The 27,022-nt window shown below is 33.1% G+C and overlaps 1 protein-coding gene across 1 annotated transcript in view; it reads left to right on the top strand.

Moving 5' to 3' along the window:
• Positions 1–27,022, top strand: part of LOC145266413 (uncharacterized) — a 445,667-nt gene that overhangs the window by 297,515 nt on the left and 121,130 nt on the right. The window contains exons 10-12 of the mRNA XM_080122081.1: positions 1,678–1,788; positions 9,154–9,223; positions 19,066–19,253. Coding sequence (XP_079978207.1) covers positions 1,678–1,788; positions 9,154–9,223; positions 19,066–19,253 — 369 coding nt within the window. The remainder of the gene's footprint in view (positions 1–1,677; positions 1,789–9,153; positions 9,224–19,065; positions 19,254–27,022) is intronic.

The following is a 27,022-nucleotide window of genomic DNA, read 5'->3' on the forward strand; positions in this document are numbered from 1 at the left end:
TTTTTTTTCATTATCGTTTACAGTTTACACAAAGAAAATCGCGTTTATCAAAAAAATAAACGAAACGAACTAAACATGGATTCCATGTTTTACAACAAACTCTTACAGTCCACAATTACTACTTGCGTATCCAACTGTATTTATGCAACTTTCCTTTCTTTTCTACCATAGAGTTTTATTTTTTCTGTGTTTCATGAGTTTATTTTTTTTCTTTACCAACTACTACTGATTTACGGTCAGGTATAGATCGGGCGACACCGGTAATCAACGGTGTCACCATCGATCGTTCTTCATATGTTCATACGATTACTCAACTTTATAGTTTATTTGTTTTATTAATTTTCTTTTTCTCTTCGGTTATGTTTACAGTTATTTTTAAGGAGATACTCGACTTTATATTTTTCTTATTTTAGGTATATTTCTTTCCGTCGGCTATGTTCACAGTTACCTTTAAGGTGATACTAAGGTGGAAGGGTGAATTCTTATTAGATTAGTTACTTATTCATTATTTATTTTCTTAACTGGAAAGCTACTATGACAGCGATAAATATCGTCTGTAACCGATGTTTATAATCTACGAAACGAAGCGAATTGGAAAATAAACACAAAAATACAAAAAAAAAAAAACTACGGGTAAATATTTGGCAAAAACAAAAGAAAAAAGAAAACAAACAAACAAACAAACAAACAAACAACATGCTGAGGATGGATTTTGGCTCCGAAATATATTGAAATTATAATTTTCAAACAAGTAGAATCTTTTTTAAAATTTTCGTTATATTACGTTATGATTTGGCTTTCAAGCACACTTGATGCGTATTATATATATGTATATATATATACATATATATATATAATAAATAAATAAATAAATATATATAATAAATAAATAAATAAATCACTTCAGCGTCAAAGAATAATTGAAACAAAAGTTTACCGTTCTTGAAGAATATTTTGACCTTTTTCTATACACAAGGTTTAGAAATCATTCGACCGCGTAAAGAACTATAACATATTTATTTATATTCGTTTTCTTAGTTTTCATTAGGATTCGGTAAATATATTTGGAATCAATTTATTTGTTTTTTTTTTCTTGTTAATAAGTAAATAATTTATCTTCTAAATAGATTAGTTTGACCGTATAAATATACAGTGAAATAGTTTCACCGTATAAAAATACAATAAAATAATGTGACCGTATAAAAATATGGGAAAATAGTTTGACCGTATAAAATCTATAAAAAATATTCCAAAAGAAGTTCAACCTATACATTTTAACCTATGCATTTCTACATCATTACCAACTTTCATACGAACATGACTTCTTACATAATTTGTACGCTTCAATTTATATGCTGAGCAGTTACATGAATAGCCTGCTTATAAATATCAGTTTTCGAACTACTTTTTCTAAGGATAAGCGCCGTTCTTAGAAATTCCATGAAATAAAGACAATTTAAAGTTTTCGACTTTGTGTTCTTTGTTGCATAATTAATTTGTTGTAAATTAGAATTTACAGGTTTAAAGTAAATTTCTCATCTCTCTCTCTCTCTCTCTCTCTCTATATATATATATATATATATATATATATATATATATATATATATATATTGTTAATGTAAGATAAAGTGTCATTTCGAATATTTATTTGTTTAATCTGATATTCTTGGATTCTAGTGTCTTCAAGCGGCAGATGGACTTGCATTCTTACACAGTTGCAAGCCACCGATATTTCACAGAGATGTTAGATGTGCAAACATTTTCATCACAGATCAAGACATCGTAAAGGTAAGCAATCATCGAGCATTCAAACAACGTGTTTCTGTTGATGACAAAAACATTCACAAATATTATATTAAGGTTTAATAAGTTTGATTTCACAAATATTTTCAAATTCACCTTCTATTATTAGACCTTACCCAATTATTAAAAAAAGCAAGCAAAATTATTTGCCTTTTTTCAAGTTTAAGATATTCTTTTTCAAAATTTGGGAAAACTTCTTCGTGTTCATACTTAAAAGAAAGACAAGTTTTTACAAATTAACTAACAAGTTGTTAGGTTAAAAGCACTGTGTATGTTTTATTTGGATTCATTTCAGCTTAATAGCTTTGGCTTCCCAGAATATTTCCGTGTCTATATTCTAATATAAACCGTTATTCAATTATTAAAGAAGAACAAACAAATCATATTTGTACTTTTTAAAATTTGTGATATTTTCCTGCAAAATCAAGGAAAACTTGTATTTGTTCATGATTTAAAAAAAGATTAACTTTCAAATTGGGAGTTGTTATATAATTATTATTATTAGTATTAGACGATACCACTTGTGCGCGTATGTTACGTGAATTCTTATTAGTAAAGATATGAGTCTTAGTGAGAGTTCTTGTCTTATTACATATGATGTTGTATCTTAGAGTATAACAGGCATGACAGGAAAACAAATGAACACATAACTAAAGAAATGGCAAAAAACACTAGAGGATGATCTCCAATCTGTGGTGGAATGGGGACAAAAATGGATGGTTACATTCAATGCTACCAATACTAAACTAGTTTCCTTCAATAATTGCAGAAACCTTCTCTGCCACCTATAGCAATGGCCTCCCTGTCTGAGAGTACATCGTTCAAACTGCTTGGCCTAACGTTCACAGAAAACATGAGTTGGAACAATTATATTGAAAACATTGCCAGGGCGGCTTCGAAGAAGGTAGGCTCTCTGTACCGTGCTAGAAAACTACTGACACCTGAAGGTTTCCTGTACCTCTATAAGGCCACCTTTTAGCCCATGTATGGAGTATTGCTGTCACATTTGGGCTGGTGCATCTGCTGCTAGTCTCTCGCTCCTTGTCAAGGTTAAAAAGAGAGTCGCCAATCGGATAGGCTCTGAACTGGCACCTAAGCTTCAGCCTCTGTCTCATCGACGAAAAGTTGCATCCCTCTGCCTGTTCTAAAAGTATTTTAATGGTGAATGCTCTGACGAACTGCAGACACTTGTGCCTCCACGACGTAGACACCCTCGACAAACCCAGCAGGCAGCTAAATCCCACCCCCACACAGTAGAGATCCCTAGATGTAGAATATATTTCTACTCCAGTAGTTTCTTCCCCAGAACCGCTAGACTCTGGAATTCCATTCCTGGTCCCTGCTTCCCCAACTGTACTGACATGCAGAAGTTCAAGTGTAACGTGAACCGACCTCCTGCTGCCCAAATCCCAACATAGTGTCCCAGTAGCTGCTGTCCCTGATAGTAGCCTCCCTACACCGTAGTGGCAATGTGCCTTGTTTAGGGTGAAAATGTAATAAAAAAAATTAGTCAATAAATACAGAAATTTAATGTTTGTAAGTATGTTATCACTTTCTATCCTCTATTTTAATAAATAGAATCTCCCGATCACCGAAGACGTAGTGTAAATAAACAAATACAATACAAAAAATGATCCCGTTTTTCGGTCGTGCGTGAAACTAAAAATACCTTATTGGTCTTTTGGCTAGGATCTAAGGATAGTATCTGTTTTGTCTAATGATGGTATAATCATATCGTGAGGTTTCCATTCGCTCCGGGCGTCCATACAATGAAAATATGTCACAGACTTCTATAAGGATATTCGAGATAAACCGTAATAACCAGATATATTCTGACACTACAAGAACTAGATTACTTAGATAAATAATTTTACAGTTTTAACGAAAGGGCTACCATAATATCGCGGAGTCTCCATTCATAAACGTCCACAGAATGCCCAGCTTGTATATATTGCATATGAAAGATGCCCATGTGGAATTTCCATGGGTCTCGCTAGTTTACATAAATAAAAGATAAGAAGTTTGTTTACACAACATAAATAAAATTAACAACTTCTTCAAGCGAGCAAGATCAACTATAACACCAGAGACTATATATGTTTGCTATTTCTGTATCGAGTCAGAGCTAGTCGCCGTGGGATGTCACAATGCCTAAATGACATTTGAAAACCTAATCCCTTCCATTTTATAAATTACCCACCTGTCGTTCTTGGTTTAAAATATCATTAACAAAAGCAGCAGCTATGTAATGACTTGTTCTGTCATGACACCTAGTTCACCCCTTCTGGTTTGCTGGTGTTATTTAGCATGACATTTCCTGTTTAAGTGTTGACCAAGGACAGATAACGCGCATTAATTATGCGTGCCTGCCAAGAACAAAGTGTGAATAAAATAGAGCAAGAGTGGGTATGAATAAAATAAAGCAAATTAAAAAAAATTCCATTGAATTAAGAAAAAAATTCTGTAAATGTGGTAATGCAATTGAACGAGATATCTGCCTACAAGTCAGCATGCAAAACGACAACCCTTAATTAAATTACACTTATTTGGAAGTTAATAATAGACCAAATATTGATGATAATCTCATCTTCTTAGATGATTTTAAAACATTATTCTAGTTTTGATCAAGCTGAAAAGTAAATAATAATTTATTATAACATTTTGTGTGACAACACATCCTCCCTCGGACTATATGGAACATGATGAAGTCCACTGTTACCACGTAGTTACAATGGTAGTTCTAGATGGTTAGAACGCCCAGCAAAGTTATGCAACACAACTCCATTCGTGTCCAAGCAGGCAGGGTGTATATGACGCTGGATGCAACAGTTATTGATCTCTTGTATTCAATTTCTTCTGCTAAAAAAGGCAATTTAACTTGGTTGTTTTTCTGTCTTTTAAGTTGACTTGTACGTAATAATAATAATAATAATAATAATAACAACAACAACAACAAAAACAACAACAACAACGGCGTTGTTTTCGTATGAAATGAATTATTTACAACAGAGAAAATAATAAATACGTACAGTTTTTCATAGGATAATAAAAAAGAAATAAAGTATTTATACTATTCTGGTAGTTTCAAGAGATGATGAAGTTAGTGAGTTTTTCAATAACCAATTTCTTGCTTCCAATCGCCAAAAGGACGAGTGTTTATCGAACAGCCGGGTGTAGGAGCGGTAGACTGTTCCCTCGAGTCAAAACTGGCTGCAACTTCTGCAAAAAATCTTGTCAAAACTCGGCAAACTCTCATTTTTCATGCTCTGCACTGACTTAAGTATGCATGTCTGGGGTGAGTCGGAACACGCCTAGGTATTCCAGCTAACCAATTATCGTCCATTTCGTAACCATTGGTTTTTCCTAATTTGTACTTCTTTAGTTACTTCTCCCATACACCTCAATCTATTAGTCATTTTCTACCAATAATGGTTCTCACCAACAATCGTCTCACGATCCTGGAAGCCCGTACATTACTTCCGGGGTCAAGCTCGAGACTAAACATCCGCTAATACAGACCTCTCCCCCAAAAAACGGGCCCCAACTCTAATTAGGCCCCATTTCTTAGTGTTTTGTCCGAATGAAATAAAACTTTGGTCATAACTAGTTTATTATATTCAAAACATAACATCAAAACACTAAGGTCTTTGGTCTTTTTTTCTCCGTAAAATTCTCGGAAAAACAATTGAATGTCCTCTGTTTTTTTTTTTTTTTGTGTCACCCTGTGTCTCCAATTAATTACTTTTACAATTTATTGTTTCATAAATTCAACTTTTTTTTTCTGTTACAAAGAAAATGTATTTTACATCGGCGATAACGTCATCTGACGTTTTCCGGACCTGTCATTAAAATAAAAAGGGCTCCAATTCCACTTTACTGGCCCCCCCTTTTTTTAGCAAGTTTCAACCTAACTAATTTACCTCTCTGTAATCCTTCCTCCAGGGTAATCACATTTTAACGTGGCTGGTTGGGTCACATTATTACTAGCTGGATACCCGGCGTTACCCGCTCGTACGCTTAAATATGATATTTTAATTTATGCACATTGCATATATATTATTATAGATCAATACGCTATTAAATAATATATATTACAATGAATAATTTTCCCGGTTGACTAATATGCTAATAAATAAATAAATAAATAAATAAATGAATAAATAAAATAACAGTGATAATGTCACTCATCAAATTGCGTCTGTGTTTATTTACAAGATCACGGTAGCCGATATTTGGGCTTGACGATGAGTGCCCAGGAAAAGCAACGTCTGATTAATATTTAGTTTTAAAATATACAAACGAAGAAATGATCTGCGGCAATTTTAAATGGTGTCTTCTTTTATCGTTAGTTGAACTCATTAATTAGTTCATTTTTAATAAAATGGTGAGATACACCTGATTTGAACAGGGGATAATTCGATCAATAGTATAATGCTCTACCACTAGGCTATATCTTCAGATGTCAGTTAACCTGTTTTTTTTTTGTTTTTAAGAAGAAATGATCAGCTTAGATTTTCTTATCTCCCATGGCAGGTGTAACGTACAATATTTCCTTGTAAAAATTCTTTTTTATTCATAAGAAAGACAGACTGTTTTTGAGATCGGATTTTTCCTATTTCCGATACTTTTTTTTTACAAGGTAGTCACCACTTATCAAGGCCCGGAAGTCACTCGGGGATAAGGGTTATTGCGTGTACAGTACGTTAGTATTGGAGATTTGATAAAGTGTCTTACTTAAGGGGACGGTTTATCAGGAATTTGTTTATGTTGGACTTGAAGACATCCAGGGTTTAGTCAGGTGGGAAACAGGCAAACGGAACAGAGTTCCACAGACGTGCACTTTTAAGAAAGAAGCTTTGTTCATGGAATCTACGTTTTGGTTTTGGCATAGATAAAGAGTGGAAATTTTTTTTTTACAGTGATTTCAGGTAGACGGGTGTGTATCGTGAAAGATTGGCGAGGAGGGACCAGAGATTGGAGCTCAGACAAGCACTTGCCATGGAAGTGACGATAAAACAAAGACAGACTCGCAACGTCTCTCTTGTGGGAGTTGCGAGGCATCCTCCACTAAGCCACGAAGTCTATTTTGTATTCTGTCAAGGCAGGATAGGCTGTTTTTAGCAGCTCCTGCCCAGATATGGCAGCAGTACTCCATCTTTGGACGTACTTGGCTTATGGCGATAAAAGCAATGCGTACTAATTAAAGTTTTAGTCTGGTCGGACTCCTTGCCCGGACCAATGTGAGTCTTTCTCTCCAGATTTTCCTGTCTTCAATCAGCTGCCAGTAATCTTCAGAATAACGGTTGGCGTCATGTGCAATTTTCAGAATGTACGTAGATCTAGGTCGTCCTATGCTGGTACGCCCGTACTGTGGAGTTCACAGCAATACATTTCTCGCAGCCCTTGCTTTCTTCTCTGGCAGTGAACGGCGAATCGTAGATGTCGCTCACTGATGATAGTAAATATAGCCGATAGGTTGCCATAAAGTTGCTGCTTCGGGGGATGATCTTACCAAGATATATTTAACACTATTCATAGCATACGAGTGTACACGCCATCTAGCTTTCTTTCCGATCGTTTAGTACGTTATAGCATCGTAAACAAAGACAGATTCCACTACTGCTCTGAAGAACTGCCGTTTCAATTTTCGATTAGCCTTGAAGTCGATACTGACCGCATCTTATCCAATGCATCCCATACTTTTGAGATGCGAATTTCGATATCTCTCTCCGTGATAGTTTTAGTAATAAAATATAAAGTTGCTTTCTAATTATATAATTATATATATGAAAAAGATATTTGGTTTATTAATTACTATTTTAGTGTACGTCAATTATTTAGAGTTGAAATAACGCACAGCATGACAGTTCTCAGTATTCTAACTAGTTGCCGCATTGTTTCTTCTTTCTTCTCTTCACGGTCCTCGTAAGCCCCCGATATCTTTCTAAAAATAATTCTTAATACAAAAATATTGAAACAAATGTCAAAAAAAATCATCAGAAATTATGCTCAGCATCAACAACAGCAGCATCATTACTCCCCTCAATTCAAAAGAATTATATGTAACAGAGCACGCATGGGTACATGCGAGATAATCAGCAGCAGACGAGGGCTGGCTGGCTCGAGAAAACATTAGTAGCAACAGCCGTTAAAGCATGTATGTAAATTGGCAAATGTGCAGGTGCTTGCGTCACAAGAAAAGGAAAGAACAATGAGGAGAATAGCCAAGTGTCTACCAGACAAGATAGATGTGTAAAAACGAAGGCCTGAAAGTGCTGGTCAGGCCGGCACGAGGTGACCAGAAGACATGGTTTTTGAACAGCACGTGTGTGCACGAAAACCTTTGGAACTATAATGAAATGCATTATTTTGAAAGAACCACGGATAGAGCCATTTCATTTGCAAAAGAAAAGATGCCGAGTCGGACTTTTATTTGTTTTCCTGTTTGTCTTCCTATTTATTTTGTTTGTTTGTCCCTTTGCTACTGTACCAGTCAACGTGGGGGTCCTGCGTAGCGTCTCTTTCAAAAATCATTTCTGCGAGCAACAATATTATTCTTTTTTTTTCAGCTCATTTATAGTGCGCGAAACGCTCATTTGCTTAATTACGACCATCGACTCGAAATCAAATAGTTCCAGGTTCGTTCCCGCGCGCAGCCACCATTATTTACAACATGCGCATACTAGTTGTGTTCGCTTATCTTTCGGTCACTTTGTGTCATCATTTAAGTTTCTGAACTTTTAAGATGAAGTCTGGTTATTTGTATTATTCGGATTCCCCGGACTACTTTTCCCAATTAAGTGTGATTTTCACAATGTTTTGATCGATACAACCTTCGACTTTCTTCAGGTCTATCTTATTGAACTCGGAAATGTGTCTGTCGAATACGGGAATTTGGACGAAATTTCAAACAGAACCCTTTATTTACTTCACGGAGGTAGCATGTTCTCGTTCTATCAGCCGTGACCGGATAGAGGTCCTAAGTAACTCGCAATTGGACGTTTCCAGACACGGAAAATTGAACCTTCAAGTTTCAATAGAATATTGCTGCTGCAACTGAATTTTTCCAACTATTCTAACTACTGCACCACAGCACCATCCGTGAAGTATAAAAAGGTTCCGTTCGAAATTCCCTCCAAACTCCCGAGTTCGACAAAAATTGCCAGAGGTTACACCAACCGATACATTGCGAAAATTAGACTCAAGATGAGAACAGTAGTTCGGAGAATCCAAATAAAACGGAAAATATTCTTTTATGATCAACGCTGCATTTTCTATAAGTGCCACTGGCATTTCTGCTTGATTCTTGTTTGTCCAATGCTGCTGAACGTTGTCTATGTTTTTATATAGGTGTCTGACTTTGGAGTGACAAAATTACTGCAACCCCTACGTGAAGAATGCAGGAAAGAAGAATGCGTGTGTAAGTCAGTTCTTTTTCTTATTCATTATTTCATGTTTCCAGTGAAAAAGTTCGTAGAAAAGAAAATATATTACAGTTCCTTAAATAACTGGTTGTTTTATTAAAAACTAATACTCACCACTATAGGATGTGAGAAAACTATTTCCAATCCCCAGGACAGTTTAATCCTGTTCATTTCTTTTTCACTCAGCCATAGATGAGGAAATACCATTTTATCATTCTTAATATAGCATATAAGTGAAGTAAATTAAGATGTCCATGTATGCTTCTTGAATAGTAATTTCAAGGTTAAGACGGTTTTTTGATTTCAAGCAGATCGCCACTCCCGCCCACAAAAAAGTAGCGGAATAAACAAAAGAGACGCTCAAAGACACTGAAAATTTGTATTTTGGCAGTGTTCTATTCCTTGCAAGAATGTTCAAAATAGTTCACGTGAATTATTTTTACCTTTTGTGGAAGAAGAATGTTGTGTTTAATAACCACACTCATATGTGTACGCTTTACTATGAGATTGTGGTTGTTTTTTTTTGTTTTTTTTACATAGGCATCACCACATTATCAAGGCCAAGAGGCCACTCAAGGATAAGGGTTAAAGAGTGTACAGTAGAAATTGGACATTATAGTAATCATTAGTAATGAAAATTTGGTAAAGTTGATAACTTATATGGAACGGCTCATCAAGAACTTATTTACGTTAGACTTGAAGACAACCATATTGTAGTCAGCCGGAAAGCAGGAAAACGGAAGACAATTCCACAGGCGTGCAGTTCTAATAAAAAAAGCTTTGTTCATGGAATCTACGTTTAGGTTTAGGCACATATAAAGAGTGGGGGGAATTATTGATAGTGTTTACAGCTAGACGAGTGTTTCTTGTGAAAGTTTGGCGAGGGGGGACCATAGATTGAAGCTCATTCGAACACTTTCCATGAAAATAACGATACATCAGAGACAAACTCGCAACATCTCTTAATAATAATAATAATAATAATAATAATAATAATAATAATAATAATAATAAATAATGAATAATAATAAATGACAAATAATAATAATAAATAATAATATAACAATAATAATAATAATAATAATAATTGTTATTTTTATTTTATGAGTATTTTTATTATTATCATTAATAATATCATTATTATTAGCAATGTTATTATATTAATATTATAACCATTTGTATTGTTACAAGAATAAAAAAGCATTGGAAATGCAAAAGGATATACGGATGGTATGCCAAAAAGTATACAAACAAGATAGCTATAAATGGCTAGGCACATGGAAATAGAATTGCATCCCAAGTATAGCCCTATAGCTTTTCTTCAATCTTCATTCCGTGCCATAATTACGATTGTAAAAAGCTATAGGGCTATACTTTGGATGCAATTCTATTTCCATGTGCCTAGCCATTCATAGCTATCTTGTTTGTATACTTTTTGGCATACCAACCCTATATCCTTTTGCATTTCCAATGCTTTTTTTATTCTTGTTAATTAGTATTTTTACTTACAGTCTTATTTTTAAACTTACGTCCATGATCGTATTTTCTTTTTTAGGAGGCGGCTCATTGCCGCCTCCATTAGTAGCAGGTCGCTTCTTGCTGGGTTTTAGGTCTTTGGGTTTTGGGCCTTAAGAGTTGCCTCTTGGTCCTCCATCGGTTTTATATTACATAGAGAGTGCTACCGCCTCTCTGATAAAACAGTTAGAGTATTATAAAGTTCTAAAATGTTCATACCTTCACTATTAAATTTTTCTTGGTTCATTCTTTGGCGTTTTGGCAAAGATTTGGCAGTTTTTGATATTTATATTTATAATATTTTGTGCATGAGGCAGCTTTTTTCCCCTTGGGATCCCTGTTATACCGTACTTTTGAGTCAGCACGTGAGGCAGCCTTCTTTTCTTCTGGTTCTTTGTTATAAAGAGCACGTGAGGCAGCTTTTTTCCCTCGGAATCCTTGTTATACCGTGCTTTTGAGCCAGCACGTGAGGCAGACTTCTTTTTTTCTGGTTCTTTGTTATAAAGAGCCCGTGAGGCAGCTTTTTTCTCCTCAGAATCCCTGTTATACCGTGCTTTTGAGTCAGCACGTGAGGCAGCCTTCTTTTTTTCTGGTTCTTTGTTATAAAGAGCACGTGAGGCAGTTTTTCCCCTCGGGATCCCTGTTATACCGTGCTTTTGAGTCAGCACGTGAGGCAGCCTTCTTTGCCTCAGGATTTGCATGGTACTTAATTTTTATTATTTCCGCATTTTTCTGATAGTATTCTTTTTGCTCAGATAATACCTTGACTTTGTTTTTTTCATAGTCTATATTTCTCTGAGCTTTTTTACTACGTGCTGACTTTGGCATTTTTTATTAAATGTAAACATATAACACTTATGTGTATCTTACTATAATATCACTTATCTTATAGCAAGACAACTCTCGTAGAATTGAGATACTGCCCCGTCATCAATAGTTAAAGTGTGGAACGGTATATATACCAATAGTGTAGTTGTTATCTTGATATGAAGTCCTAATCAGTGACAGTGTGAGGTTACTTGGTTTATTTTAGAAAACTTACTTGTTTTTATTAGTAGATTGTGTATAGTAGCCACAATATCTAGTTATTTTTGTGGCTAGGGCTTGGATTTTGATTCTTTTTGGCCAGCTTCCAGTGAGTTCTTAGAAGATGACTTTCTTGCAGTTTCTTTTGCGGTTAATTTAACTTATTTCCTTTGGCGTTTGGTGAGTTCTTAGAAGAACTGGTCTGATCTACTTTTCTTAGCGAGCGAAGAGATTCAGCTGCATTTAGCAATGGTTGCTATAGTGTATTTTTGCGCATGCGTGAGAATTTCAAGTTTCCTCCTTATTTTTCAATAGTTTGACAGTAGTCATGTGTCTTTCTGCCAAGAGCGACAGACGTCAGTGTTATCCGTAATCGTCTAGAGGTTAGGACCCCACATTGTGGCCGTGCTAACCTAGGTTCGAATCCTGGTCACAGCATTGACATTTTGTACATATTTTACAGTCCAAAATCTGAAGAATTATTTGTTTTTATAACATTGTTTTTTGACGTGGTACGTGCTGATAGGTTACTCTTACAACAATTTTGATCAACGGAGATAAAGATTTCGTGGTTTCATTAACGCTGGTGGGTTACTGTTTAAAGAAAACATCTTAACGTTCACCTCAAATATTCAGCGTCCAAGAAATATAGACCACTGGCAAACTGGAACGTCTGTGAGCATCCGGTGTATTATTTGGAGCTATCCCTTTTGAGAGAAGTTCCGTGTTCGAAGTGGTCTGTCTACATTGGGTATATAGTGTTTAAAACTTGTTATTACACGTAATCTTATTTAATTATGGAGTTAGCTAAAAAGCGATGGGTCACTGCACTTCTCCGTGTAAAGAGCAGTCGATTGATGCTTGAACTGTTGTCAGAGACCGTTCGTACACCGAGATACATCGTCTCAAAAGAAAGAAGAAAGAAGAAGAATAAAGAAGAAAGAAGAAAGAAGAACAATTGCCCATTTTTGTACCCTTTTTTTTTTGCTCTCTTTTGACATTTTAACCGACGTTCTGACACTCGCTGGATTCGTAAGACGCTTCTCTGTAAGAATATGTGCTTTTTGAAACTTATAAGTTGATTTTAGTTGAGATTTGGATAGTTTTGTTTTGTAGGCGTATATAGGTGTGTACGGGCCATCCCTATATAGAGAGTGCTACCGCCTCTCTGATTATTACTTTACTGCATTTATTTACTATTATTTTCGTTTCAACTATTTTTATTATTATGAAAACTATTAATAATAAAATTCTTTTTACCCTTCAATACATTTTTTCAGTTTTTAAACATTTATTATACATTATTGAAATCGATTGCGTCTTGTCTTTTGCCGGTTGAAATGAACGCTAATGCGTTACAAATATTAAAACATAAAAAAAAACTACATTCTTTTTCCATAAACAGTAAAAGTAATTCATATGATCTCTTTTGAACATTGTTCAAAGAAATCAACGCAGCGTAAAGTACAAATTTCTAGTTTTTCATCGTCTTTCATTTTTATTTCGCAACTTTTTTGTGTTCAAGAGCTGAGAACCGCTTTGAAAAACAATTAAATATAAAAACAACATCGTTTTTATGCGTAAAAACGCTCATAACTTTGAAAATACAAAAAAGATTATTTAAACGATCTGCTTGCAATAAAATGTTTATTTTGTATAATAACTAGCAGGCCGCCCGGCATTGCTCGGTCGTAAAATACGCTTAAATATATTTTGATTAATGCATATTTCGTATTTATTATTATATTATATTAACCCAATATATAGTAATGATTTCAAAAGTTAAAAACATGACTAGTGTGCAATCTACGGGAATCGAAACCAAAACGTTAATATTACACTTTACTTTTTTCCTTGAAGTTAATGCCTGACCTATAAAAACATGTTTAACGCAAGGCTAAAGCATAAATGAAAACATAGCTATTACGTTGCGCATGCATATTCTTAATGCCATCGTTCGACCTTCGCCTCGTAAATTACATATTTTTAAATATCTACACTTTTCACCGATTTTTCCCCGGATAAAACCCAAATATAAAGTTTCGCATGCGTTCAGATATCCTATATATTAAGTTTCATGTCTGTAGACCAAAACCGATAGAGAAGTTTGATAAGCAAAAATTTTCAAACATAATATATATATATTGAAAGAGGTTTGTGTTTACTATAACCTTTTTACGCAAATATTACGCAAGCTTAAATCATTTAGAATATCTGCATGAATATAATCTATCTATATATCTATAAAAGTGAACGTGTCTGTGTGTCTGTGTGTCTGGGTGTCTGTGTACACTTCCCTACGCAATAACTCTGTTAATTTTAAGTCTACAGACTCGAAATTTGATATACAGTGTACTGAGATTTGGGAAAATCTTTGGATCGGTTTTCGGTCAGAAATTTGGCTGTTAATGGGTCAAACTTCAATGATCTGACCTTTGAGAACTTCCGGTTCGGCGGTGGTCGTAACAGCAAAGACATCAGGTTTATTTTCCCGTTTTTTTCCTCCTTCGCGGTACAGGTTCGAGCCTGCATTCCTACTACCACTTTTTTTCTGTTCAACATACACATTCAAACACCCGGGCAACGGCGGGCTGAAATGCTAGTATATCTATAAATGTGAACGCGTCTGTGTGTGTGTGTGTGTCAGTGTACATTTCCCTACGTAATAACTCTGTCAATTTTAAGTCTACAGACTCGAAATTTGATATACAGGGTACTGAGATCTGAGAAAATCTTTGTGATCGATTTTCAGCCAGAAATTTGGCTGTTAAGGGGTCAAAGTTCAACGATTTGACCTTTTAGAACTCTACCACACTCCTTCGATAATTTTGGGTCTAAACACTTAAAAATTTAGATATAGGTTCTTTGGACATGGATAAAACATAATAACTGTATTTGAGCACAAAACAATAAATGTTAAGGGGACATAATAGAGGTCAAAGTTTAAAACAATTACGTCTGCGATCTCTACCAAATTACTCAGACAATTTCTGGTCTAAACATTTTAAATTTTACATAAAGGATATTCAAAGACAGGGCAAGCTTTTTAATCGGGTGGGATCGAAAAATTTTAATTACCAATATATAAATGTATGTATATATGTTTGCATGTCTGCCTAAAACTTTCGACAGAGGCGACGGATTTTACCAAGATCAGTATAGTTATGAAGTTCGACAAATATCGAAAAATTGGCTAAAAACATTAATATCTTCACCTTCAACTGGGCACTTTCCTACAGAAGGGGGTCTCTTTTTCACCGATATTTTTGAAAGTCATCCTCTCCTTTCGATTGTCTAGCTTTTATTTAAATATAAGTCACTTCCGGTTTGGCGGTAGTCGTAACAGCAAAGATGTCAGATTTTTCCCCCGTTCTTTTCTCCTCCTTTGCCGTACGGGTTCGAGCTTGCCTTCCTACTACCACTTTTTTGCTCAACAGACACATTCTAACACCGCGCTGAAATGCTAGTTACACATAATAGATAACTAAAGAATACCTTCCTATCATAAAACTGAAAAAAAACCCATACTAATAGAGAATTAATTAAAATGAATGTCAAAAAGAATATGCAAATTTGCTAGATCTTTTGCAGATTAGTCCAATTTCACGGCCCATATATAAGAAAGTTGTATTTTCTTTTTAAATAAATTGAAAAAGTGCTTTTAAATATGAATATCAATACACAAAACCCCTAATTAAATTGTATAGCTTTCATAAAGATAGGGTTTATATTGTCGCGATATAAAAATAAACACACACACACACACATATATATATACACCATTTATAATATACAGTGATATTGTTTATCTTTTTAATATTTTTCATTTTCCAAAATGCTTTTCCCTTATACCTACGTTTAATATATCTTAATATCTTATAACTTTACCCTCATTTCCAATCTAAATGTTATTAAGCCAATTTTTATGTATATTTACATTTTGCATAATTCTGCCCCTACTTCTCTTCTGATGAGACGCATTTAGCTTCGAAATACCATTGCCTAAATAGGTTTTTATTAACATTTCCCCCTGCATTTTCCTTATTGCTTTGATGGTATAATAAAGTCATATATAACTTTTATTCTTCATCTTTTGTTTAATATATTTAATTTAAAAGTGTTGAGCCTTTTCTATCTTGATAAGTTATGCTTTGTTAACGATATACTCTTTGATAATTTAATTTCATTATACATTACAATTATATGAAAATATATGTATAAACTGACACCTAAAACGACATAGTGTTGTCGATCATACACGAGACGGAGGTGTGGCTAGTAAGCTACAAAAAGTGGTCCGTGTTTCATTCCAACAATTTATCATCAGTTTAAATGCATTTAATTTGAAGATTTCAAGCATGAATTTAAAATGGGCGTCTCTGTGTGGGTTATTGGTATAAATATATTTCCGTATTATTATTAGTAATAAGAACCGGTGAAGTAGAAATTCCATCACGACTATGGTAATACTACTATTGAGTACTATTAAGATTATTTTAATCAGAAATCTGTGAGTTTAGTAAAATAGTTAAACTTTAACTAAAATGTCTATTTCTTTCCATATCTTCATCTGCCTCTTTCGCTCTTCCCTTTCTCCAACGTCGGGTAAAAAAGTATTTAAATAGAGATTGCAGAAATTTGATCCTAGCCTTATTTGTATGTATTACAGAATTCCTACGAGTGTGCTCAACCAATTACGACGGAATCTTTTTCAAATATTGTCTGTCAGCCGAGGATTAAACTTAGATCCAAGCTGTCCAATGCGACTAAAGAATAGCGTTAGAGACGTACAGTTTTCACTAACCACGGCGAAAGTTTCATTGGAAGCAATCCCTAATGAGCTCTGATATATTGCGTAAGCCTCACTGCATTTCAATTCATTGAAACTAAGAAGTAATATGAGGCTAAATTCGTTTAATTCTAAGATATTTACGTAAAAAAAGTTTCCTGCATGGCATCCTTTCGTGTCTTGGAAACAAAATTCATACAAAATTGTCGATTATCTGTATTGTATTAATCGATCGTCCACACTAAGAATTGAACCTTCAACCTTCAGAAGAATATCACTTTTACAATTGAATTTTTTCAAGTACTCTAACCACAGAGCAACGAGTCATTCCTAAGAGCTACGACAAATTAAGGGAAAGATTAACATCCTTACTAAGGATCCGTCTATCCAATTTGCACGTTTAATGAAAACAAAAGTCAATTTCAAGTTTAATTGTGACAGATTATGTAATAGTAATGCTATAAACAACCTCACCTCAAGGAAACAAAAAGTGTGCTCTCTCTGCTTCCGGTGAAACTAGGAGAAGAAGACAAGAGATGCGGCATGTTTTATAAAAGAGGACGTGATAAACCACGTGAAGCCACGTGAAGTGGAGAAAGTTACTTAACATAAAGCGGGCCAAACTCTAAAGGAAAAGGGGTAGCATTTCGCTCATGCTTGATCAATAACCTATAAGGTTGGTAAGAAAGTTCGTGCAGTTTTTACTTTTAAATAAAGATGGACATATCTCAGCTCAAACAAATATTTATTGATCGAAATGAGAACCATCATAATCAACACACTTTTGCTGACGCAAAATAAGTGTATTCATGCCAGTAATATAAATCACATCTTGCGTTCTGGTAGCGATGAAGTCGCTGAAGGCGTTTTTAATATCGCTTAGGTTTTTGAAGCATTTCTAACGAAGGAAGTTGTCGAGATGCTTGAAAAGTGGTAATTAGTAGGTGAGAGGTCTGGAGAGTATGGAAGATGAGCCAGAGTTTCATTGCCCAATTCGTTCAACTTCTGCTGAGTCGGTTTAGCATTGTCGGGCTTTGTCGCAGAGGAGAATTAAGTCTTTCTCGTTCACTCATGCTGAGTGTTGTTGTCGAAGTTTCTAATACGTTTCATCCATTTGTTGACAGTACTTCTCTACCGTAATGGTTTCGCTTGCATTAAAAAACTGTAATGTATGATACCCGTGGCAAACTACCAAACACTCATAATGACGTTCTTATGGTGCAACACTGGCTTCTAGAAGTGTCGAGCTCAGTCGGCGCTTAACATCTTAGCTGAGCGTCGCCAGTTGTTGTAAAGAACCCGCTTTTCATCGCAAGTCACAACAGATCGTTCTTGTGTAAAAGAAGGGAATATTGCACTCCATAACAGCATTTCTTGTGGTTGCCGTTAAATTCATGAGACACTCATTTAACATGTTCTTTTGTATTTCTAATCTTTTTCAAGTGGTTCGAAATCGTCGTAGATGTTACATCTTATCTAGAAGCAAGATCTCGAACAGTTATGCATGGATTAGTTTCAACTAAGGCGCTTAATTGATCGTTGTCAACATCCGATGGCCGACCATACGTTCATCATTTTGAACTCCCATCGCCGCCATGAAATTTCTTAAACGACAGTTGTTCTGTGTGTCCAGTAGTGGTTCATGGACCAAATCCTTCGTTGATATTGTGAGCTGTTTTAACAGCTTTCCATCCTAGCTTTAATTAAAATAAGAAAATTGTGCAAATTTGTGTTTTTTTTTCATCTTTTATTTAACGTTCTAAAAGAAAGACAATTATTTTAAAACGATTGTAATTTAAACTATTAGATAGAGGGAAAACCGCCCTTAAAAATGATATATAATGTAAAAGCATTATAGCGAAAACTTATTTCAAAATACATCATTTTAAATCAAAATTACAAATTCCGCAAGAACTTTCTCTTCAACCTAACATAATTTTTCAAACCTTACAGCACATAGTAAAATAAAATGTAACAGACAAATAAAATAGTAGTCTATAGCAATTGCATGTCAGTTCTACTTTGCATGTACGCGAAATTTCTTGCGTTTTATTGAACTCTGGTTTGGCCCGGCGGCTACAAGATGACCCTTTAATTTATGTAACTACGTACGCAAGAGAATACCTTTTCTTTTATTTGACGCAAAGGCCAGTATGCCGAACAACTTTATTAATATTTTAATGTTGCCTTTAAATAACACTGATTTATATTTTAGTTGATATATTGGTGTTTTCCTTAGGAGATGGTGATCCTATTCTGATCCTATATTTCATTTTAATCAGATGTGCCCGGACACGGCCAATCTGTTCTCATCCTCCTAACATTCCTTAATTAACAACCAATGTTATTCCACTAAAAACCTCATATGAATATTCAAGGATTAATGTAAAATGTTTAAGTCGTGTTTTTGGATGGACAACTAAAAATATTTTATATAATTTTTAATTTGTATAAATCTATTATTTAATTTTAATCGCGTGATTCAATAAATTTATGTTTTTTTTACAGGTCAGAAAGCATATAGCGCATGCGCATCTTCTGTACGTTGGACAGCACCGGAAGTTCTTCGCAACCCGACTGCAGGGGAAAACGATCAAAAGTACTCTGTCCTCTGCGACGTGTATTCGTTTGGTATTACTATGTGGGAATTGGCTCATAACAGAGATCCATATCCAGACCTTGACACAGAGGAAGAAGTAAGTGGTTATTTAATAAACCATAGGCATGATCATTGCTATTTTGACCCAATATCAGAAGTTAAAATCAGAGTAAAATCTAAGGTTACCCACCTATTTACTTGACTCCACTACGAGGGCAAAATAAAACACAAGGTTGGTTTTTAATGTGTAAAAAATCTAGCTCCCAAAAAGGGATACTACTCATAATACTTGTCCCAGTTATGAAGGATTTCTCCTTCACTGACCGAGAACAAAATACTACACTTTGTTCCTAGCCAAAAAAGGCTAAGTACACAAAAAGTAGATTCGAGTCATACAACGTTTTCATTTCTATCTCGCGTCAGAATGGGCGAAGACCTCCGCTTAAACAGACATGGAATGTGTCGGGAAATCTTTTATGATGTCAATAACGGAAGATCATTGATGACATCGTAAATGCCAAAGTAACAAAACGTTGACATCAAGCGTTGAATATTGCAATCAGATCGTCTAAACTGTATTTTAAGACCCAGAGGCCACTCGAGGATTAGGGTTAAAGAGTTTACAGTAGCCAATGAGACAATGTCATAGGGATCGTTAGTAGTATAAATCTGGAAAATTGGATTACTTAAGGGGAACGACTCATCAAGAACTTTTTACGTTGGTCTTGAACACGACCATAATTGTAATCAGCTGGAAAGCAGGCAGACGGAGACAGTTCCACAGATGCGTAGTTCGAAGAAAGAAGCTTTGTTCATGGAATCTACGTTTAGGTTTAGACATAATAACAAGCATAACCTGTTTATTTATCTTTATTATCGATTACCTTTAAATGTCATGTTTTGAAACGTAAGGTGAATCACAAATCTTTGACGTCTCACTAAAGTCTTAATAATATTATGCTAATGTTTTAAACTGATATTATTAGAATGTCTTAATAGCTCAGTTGATATTATGTTAGAGCGAGATTCCTTTTCTACTTATGATCATGGTGTCCCCTTTATTTATTTATAAATTATTGTTTACTATAAACTAGCCTGGGTGCCCGGCTTTTCCGGCGTGTTTGCAGGTGTGTGTTGAGCCATAAAAAAGTGGTATTAGGCAGGCAGGCAAGCTCTAACCCGTACTACGAAGGAGGAAAAGAACGTGAAAAAATGTGACGTCTTTGCTGTTTCGCTCATCGCCAAAACGGAAAATATCGGTGAAAAAAGCGACTCCTCCCTGTAGAAAAGTGCCTAGTAAAGGATGAAAAAATTAATGTTTTTAGCCAATCTTTCAATATTTGGTGTGCGAAGTGTTGAGCTTCAAAATGATGCCAATCTCGTGAAAATCCGTCGCATTTGTCGAAAGTTTTAGGCATACATACATACATTTAAACAGACAGATGAGATTTATATTATAGAAAATAGCGGGGTTACCCGGCGTTTCCCGGATATTTGTGGGTGTTAAAAAGCGTGGAATTGGTTCCGCGAAGAAGGAAAAGAACGTGGATATATAACACCTGCGAGCATTAAGAGAACGACACTCAAAATCAGAAAAGTAATCCGAATAATCGGAAACACAAAAATTATCATCGTCATCTAAAATGTTCAGAATAATTATATAATATGTGGAACTCTTAGACTGTCAGTAATGAACAGTAATTTTTACAGACAGCGTTACAAAACTTCAAAATTGAATTAAAATAAAGAAATAAAGAAAGAACACGATGATTTATACTGAAACTCATCTAATATTAATAATAAAAAAATAATAAAAAAACACAAGTTGTTTCTTTAAGTATTATAAGCAATTGAATATTTCGTTGTATTATAGATTTTAAAGATTAGAATGCGTTCTTTAATTACTTATAAATTACATTTTATAAAAGTGAAGGAACACGATTTGATTTGTAGTAAACTTGAAGTTTATTTAATATAATTAAATGAAAATTATGCACGTAAGATTATGAATATTTGAAGCAGAACATAAGCAAAAACATTTGATATGAGTTAAGACAATAAACAAATATTAAAATTAAACTATTTTTTTAATCAAAATGAATTTTTTTAAAATACAAAATGAATATTTTTTAATAAAAATGAACAATATTTTTTTAAAATCAAAATGAATATTTTTTAATCAAAATGAACAATATTTGTTTAAAATCAAAATGAATATTTTTTAATCAAAATGAACCACAATATTTTTAGATGCAAATGAACCAAAATATTTTTTCAAAATAAAAAACAATATTTTTAATAAATTCATGAAGTATTGCACAGTAAAAAAATAATTAACCTAAAGAAAAAATCATGTTTCTTATTTAAGATTATTTCACCACATAACAAAAATAACATGCAAAATCATTTTTTATATCCATATTTTCAGTTTGTTAAAATACGTGGGTTTGTATTACTGTACACAGATTCGAAAAAGTTGTCAAAAAAACAAATATATAACAAATAAATGTTATCAAAGGCAAGATAAGTTACTTTTCTACCAAACTGGATATATTTTTCGTGTTTTTATTCAATGTAACATGTTTATTCAGCTCGAAAAACATACAGTGTTTACCGATGTATTCGAAAATTCCAGATGGCGTCTGATTCTCTCTTTAACACGGTAAGTTTGGGAAAAGGTGTTATAAATACAAAACTGGATAAAATACTGTTAAAAACTCGCTCAATATATGTTACCGTGACATAGGTTGACATATATTCGGCGGGTTTTTAATAGTATTTTTTATAGTTTTTTTTATTTATAACACCTTATCCCAAACTTACCGTGTTAAAGAGAGAATCAGACGCCATCTTGAATTTTCGAATATATCGGTAAACACTATGTTTTCGAGCTGGATAAACATGTTATATTGAATAAAAACATGAAAAATATTTGGTAGAAAAGTAACTTATCTTGCCTTTGATAACATTTATTTGTTATATATTTGTTTTTTGACAACTTTTTCGAATCTATGTGTACAGTAATACAAACCCAATTACGTTAATGAAATATAAGACCACGAGTGAACGCGCGTTTTTTTTAGTTTAGTTTCATATATATATATATATATATATAAATGTATATATATATATATAAATAAGTATTTTTAAATTTTATCTTTCTAGCTTTAAAAAAAAGTTTAAAAATTTTATCAGCCGGCATAATTTATTTTTAAATATTGAAAAATTTCAGGAAAATTAATTTTTGCTAGATTTTTAAAACATGTGTGTCAACAACAAGAACGTGTTTTTAAGAGTCGATGTTGTCTCGCATTTTAATTAGTTTTGTATGCTGTAAAAAATTTGTTTTTAATATTAGAAGTTTATTTCAAGCTTCTTCTTTTGAATGGTAAAAAACTTAAGATGATAATATTGAATTAAATTATAGTTACATCGTGTTAAATACAGGGGGGGAGCACGTTAAAACTTACTTTGCTGAATGGAGATGGTGTAAAATCTTTTTTTTTACTGCATTAACCCATAGACAATATAATTCTCTATCTTTCGGAAATGAAAATATTGTCACTTTGGTCCTTTACGATAATTTCCTCGGCAATTTGGAACGATGCACCGTGAAGGCATTTTAATAAAAAAAAGAAATATTACACTGACTTCAAGACATTACGGTGACTACCGGTGTCAAGCAACTAAGGGACTATCCGTGATGACGTCAGCAGATTAAATTATTTTTGCCCACCGGCCACCTTGTCTTTTAAGACGGTCTTAGTAAAACACAACACAACTGATCTATAAAATGATCTATAAAATAATAGTTTTGGATTCACACTTATGTTGTGGTGAAGAAAATGTATCAGCTTGTTTTCTGTCTGTGATAGACTGCCCCACTTTCTGTTTGTGTCGATTTATATAAATACATTTTTACCCCGGAATGTTTAATAGTTCCCGTTGTTTTTTTGAATCCTTTGAATTATATCCTTCCACATATTTCTGGTCAAATTATGCATCTTACCAAACATCAATGGAATCAATCTGGGTGTGTGCAACCTATCGAGTGCCTCTCTTTCCAGCATAACCTGCGAATCAAACAGTACTATGTTTAAGCTTTTGTTTGTTTTATTATTCTACACTCTTCCCATTTCCCTGTTTTTTTTCTCCGTTTCGCTATTAACTTCTACGTTTCCTTTTTACTACTTTCAATAACTCTGTTTTTATTTTATCCATTGATTTTCCCACTATAATAAAAAATGATGGTTCAGTTTTATAAACATAAAAATGAAAGATTACCGTCCTTTTATTCTTTTAATCGAAACAATTTAAACATATGTATTGCTTATTTTTCTGGTTAAAATGATTATTTTTATTAGATTCTATTCAAATATATAAAATACTAATCCACACTTAAAAATTTTTATAAAATATAAATAAGTGTGAGCCGTGGACATTCCACAATGATATCATTCAATTGTTGTATATTGCTGCTGGGTATTAAAATATTCCCAATCGATGAATATCCAGCGCGAATGGAGAACCACAGATATTATTGTACAAACTTTGTTCAATCTGGAACATAATAATCTAAGTAAACTAGTTAATGCAGTAACCGTTATGCTTATTGAGTTCTATCGCCAAAATATTTGTATGAATTTGTGATGTATTTCAATTCTATAGACGTTCAAATCACATTATATTATGAATCTTGTACTGAACAGATACTACTTTTTATTTCGCCTCTACATATAAATTCTTTCACTACCCCCCCCAAATATCAACATTAATAAAACATTTTTTTTATTGATTCAATATGTTTCTTATTCCGTAGAATTTCCACCCGTGTAGAAGTACATAATCGACATACCTAACATAGATGAATGGTTTAGGCATTAGGATATTAAAAATTTTACTTTTCAAGTTGGTCATATAAGATTCGGAAAACAACGGACCTAGTCCATTGAAACTTGACCAACCTGGATATATAGGGTGCTATTGGGGCCATAGAAAAAACCTCACAGCCAACAACGCACATATCAACTCTATTAAACTACACAAAATAATAGGCGAATATAGACAGGGATATATGTACGGAAATAAAAAAAAAATACCAAAAAAAAAAACAAAACAAAACAAAACTATCCCCTTCGTCCTATTATTTCGCAAATATCTAAAACCGGTCATAAACTATCTAAAAATTTCCATAAACTAATTATGCCGTATTTATCTCCTAGTTATAGAGTTAATTCCTCGGCAGATGTAATAGACATACTTTATTCAGTAGAACACAAAATAAACTTCTAGCGTCACTTGATGTTGAAATTCTCTTTATAAATGTCCCTGTTCATGAAACTATAGAGATAATAATTATTAATATATATAATAATCCTAATCTCCACGCACTTAAAATAAACCCTAAGCACTAAGAAAGTTATTAATCTCCTGAACCACTGGAGTCTCTTTCTATTATTTTTATATTATTTCTATAATGCACTTTGCATTTTTTGGGTTTTTAATCGACATGTCCAAACATTGCGATTAGGTCAGTAGTAAGAATATTACGAATTAACTACTATTCCAGATTCTAATTTAATATTTAATTTATAAACTACATATGATTTTAGAACACGATTACCTGCGCTTATTTATCAGTTTTTAAATAAAATACTACATTATGTGAAATGTATTATCATATTGACCTTCATAATCTATTTTAAATATAAATCTGATTATAACATGCCATTATATTTGCTATCATTATCTAAATACATTGGTTGATTTAATTGGTATATTATGATTTACTATTATCAGTTTATTTTACTTTGTTAGCAAATTTAATGTTTTATTTAATATATTTACCTTCATAAAAATGCTACATTATCATGTTATGATAGTTTAATATATTTTCCCTTAATCTATTCTTCAAAACAAGTTGTATTAAAGCCAGAATATGCTTGAACCTATCTCTATCATATACTGCTCACTTATTTCAATTAATTAAACGAGTTATAAATCAACATCAGAGAATTTAATTCTACTTTTAGTTTATTTATCATGATATTTAAAAAATTGTCAATACACCACAGCATCTAATATTAATGCCCTTTCTATTTACGTTTTATTTAATTTATTATTAAAATATTGTTTTATTCATTTTGGATTTATTTAATTTAATATTATTATTTTTTCATCTAATATTTATCTTATCAACATATTGCAATTAGGAAAATTGATAGAATATTACCAGTTACTCCCAGTCCATATGCTAATTTAATAATCAATTAATCAATTACAAATAATTATAGTTTACAATTATTGCCACATAATCATCATTTTTAAATTAAACACTACATTATGCAAAATATATCATCATATTTTCTTTTTAATCTAATCTAACATATTTCTGATTATAACTTGTGATAATTCTTGCTATCATGATGTTATTACATTTAGTAAATTTGTTTTGATTATTAGGATTTACTATTTCCAATTAATTTAATTTTATATGCTAATAAAACATTTTATTTCATATATTAATTTCTATGAATAAAAATTAAATTTTCTATGCTTTGTTAGTTAAATTTGAACATAATCTATACTTTTAATCAGATTTTAGTCGATACAATATATACTAGGATCTATGTAAACAGTTTTAAATTACTCCCTGGCGTTTATTAAAAAAGTTTACTTTAGATATTATTATGTGATAAGAGTCTAGATTGCAAAAGTTACATCGGCCAGACGTATTTGGAGAGTATTTACTAGCATTTGCCAATAATTTTCCCCACTCTTTATCTGTGCCTAAATCCAAATGTAGATTCCATGAGCAGAGCTTCTTTCTCAGAAGTTCACGACTGTGGAACTCTCTTTCGTTTGTCTGTTTCCCGCCTGATTACAACTTGGATGTTTTCAAGTCCAACATAAACACATTCCCGACAAACTTAAGTAAGACACTCTATAAAATCTCCAATACAAATGATTACTACAATACTATCTCATTGATTACTGTACACGCAATAACCCTTATCCTTGAGTGGCCTCCGGGACTTGATAAGTGGTGCCCTCCATGTAAAAAAATCCTAGTATCGACCATTTCAATTTGTATTCAATTTTATTTATTCTTAATTGCATAATCCCGTTTGCTAATGATGTTGTTTTCTTCTTATATGCTGCCAGTATCTTAAAAGATGCTGTATGGTTGTTAAATTTGTCTGTAAAAATATATTCATTGGCCCCAATATATGTTCTGGTTCTAATGTACTCTATTACTTCACATTCATATACTATATTGGCAACGAAAAATTTAACTTTTTACGGGTGTCCATCAATATTCCTACAGTTGCAAAGTGCAAAGCCTTCAGTGTTTTGATAAACCTCCTTCAGTCGTATTTCGGTTTATGATTTTACTTAAATTTGTTCCCATAAGAAAAATCTTATCAGTATGTTGAAAAAATTCCTACGGCAAATTATTTTTTATGTGTGCATTGTAAAGCGGGTTAAACCAAATGCAATTTCTACGTCTGTTTTTCTCTTTCATTATATAACCGTTATTATTCTTAGGCGTACTTATATTGTTATGTACAAAATTATTTTTACAAGTTTTATGTTTTTATATTATTTTTACAATTGGATTTAGCCATTGCCATATTGTATAAAATAATATGTGATGGTTTCTTTTTTATTCTTTCCCTTCCATTTATATTTTATTTATACTTTTCATATATTTTATTTAACCTCTATATTCTGATCTAGCTAATGGTTCATTATAATATCCTTTCTTTCTATTAAATATATCCTCGTGATGGGATAATCTGGAAATTCTTTTTGTATATGATAGGTATAATTGCTTTCTTCATTGAGATTGGATGGTTTTGATCA

This window comes from Euprymna scolopes, chromosome 4 (genome assembly GCF_053919585.1).
Source record: "Euprymna scolopes isolate OS-2025 chromosome 4, ASM5391958v1, whole genome shotgun sequence".
NCBI lineage: Eukaryota > Metazoa > Mollusca > Cephalopoda > Sepiida > Sepiolidae > Euprymna > Euprymna scolopes.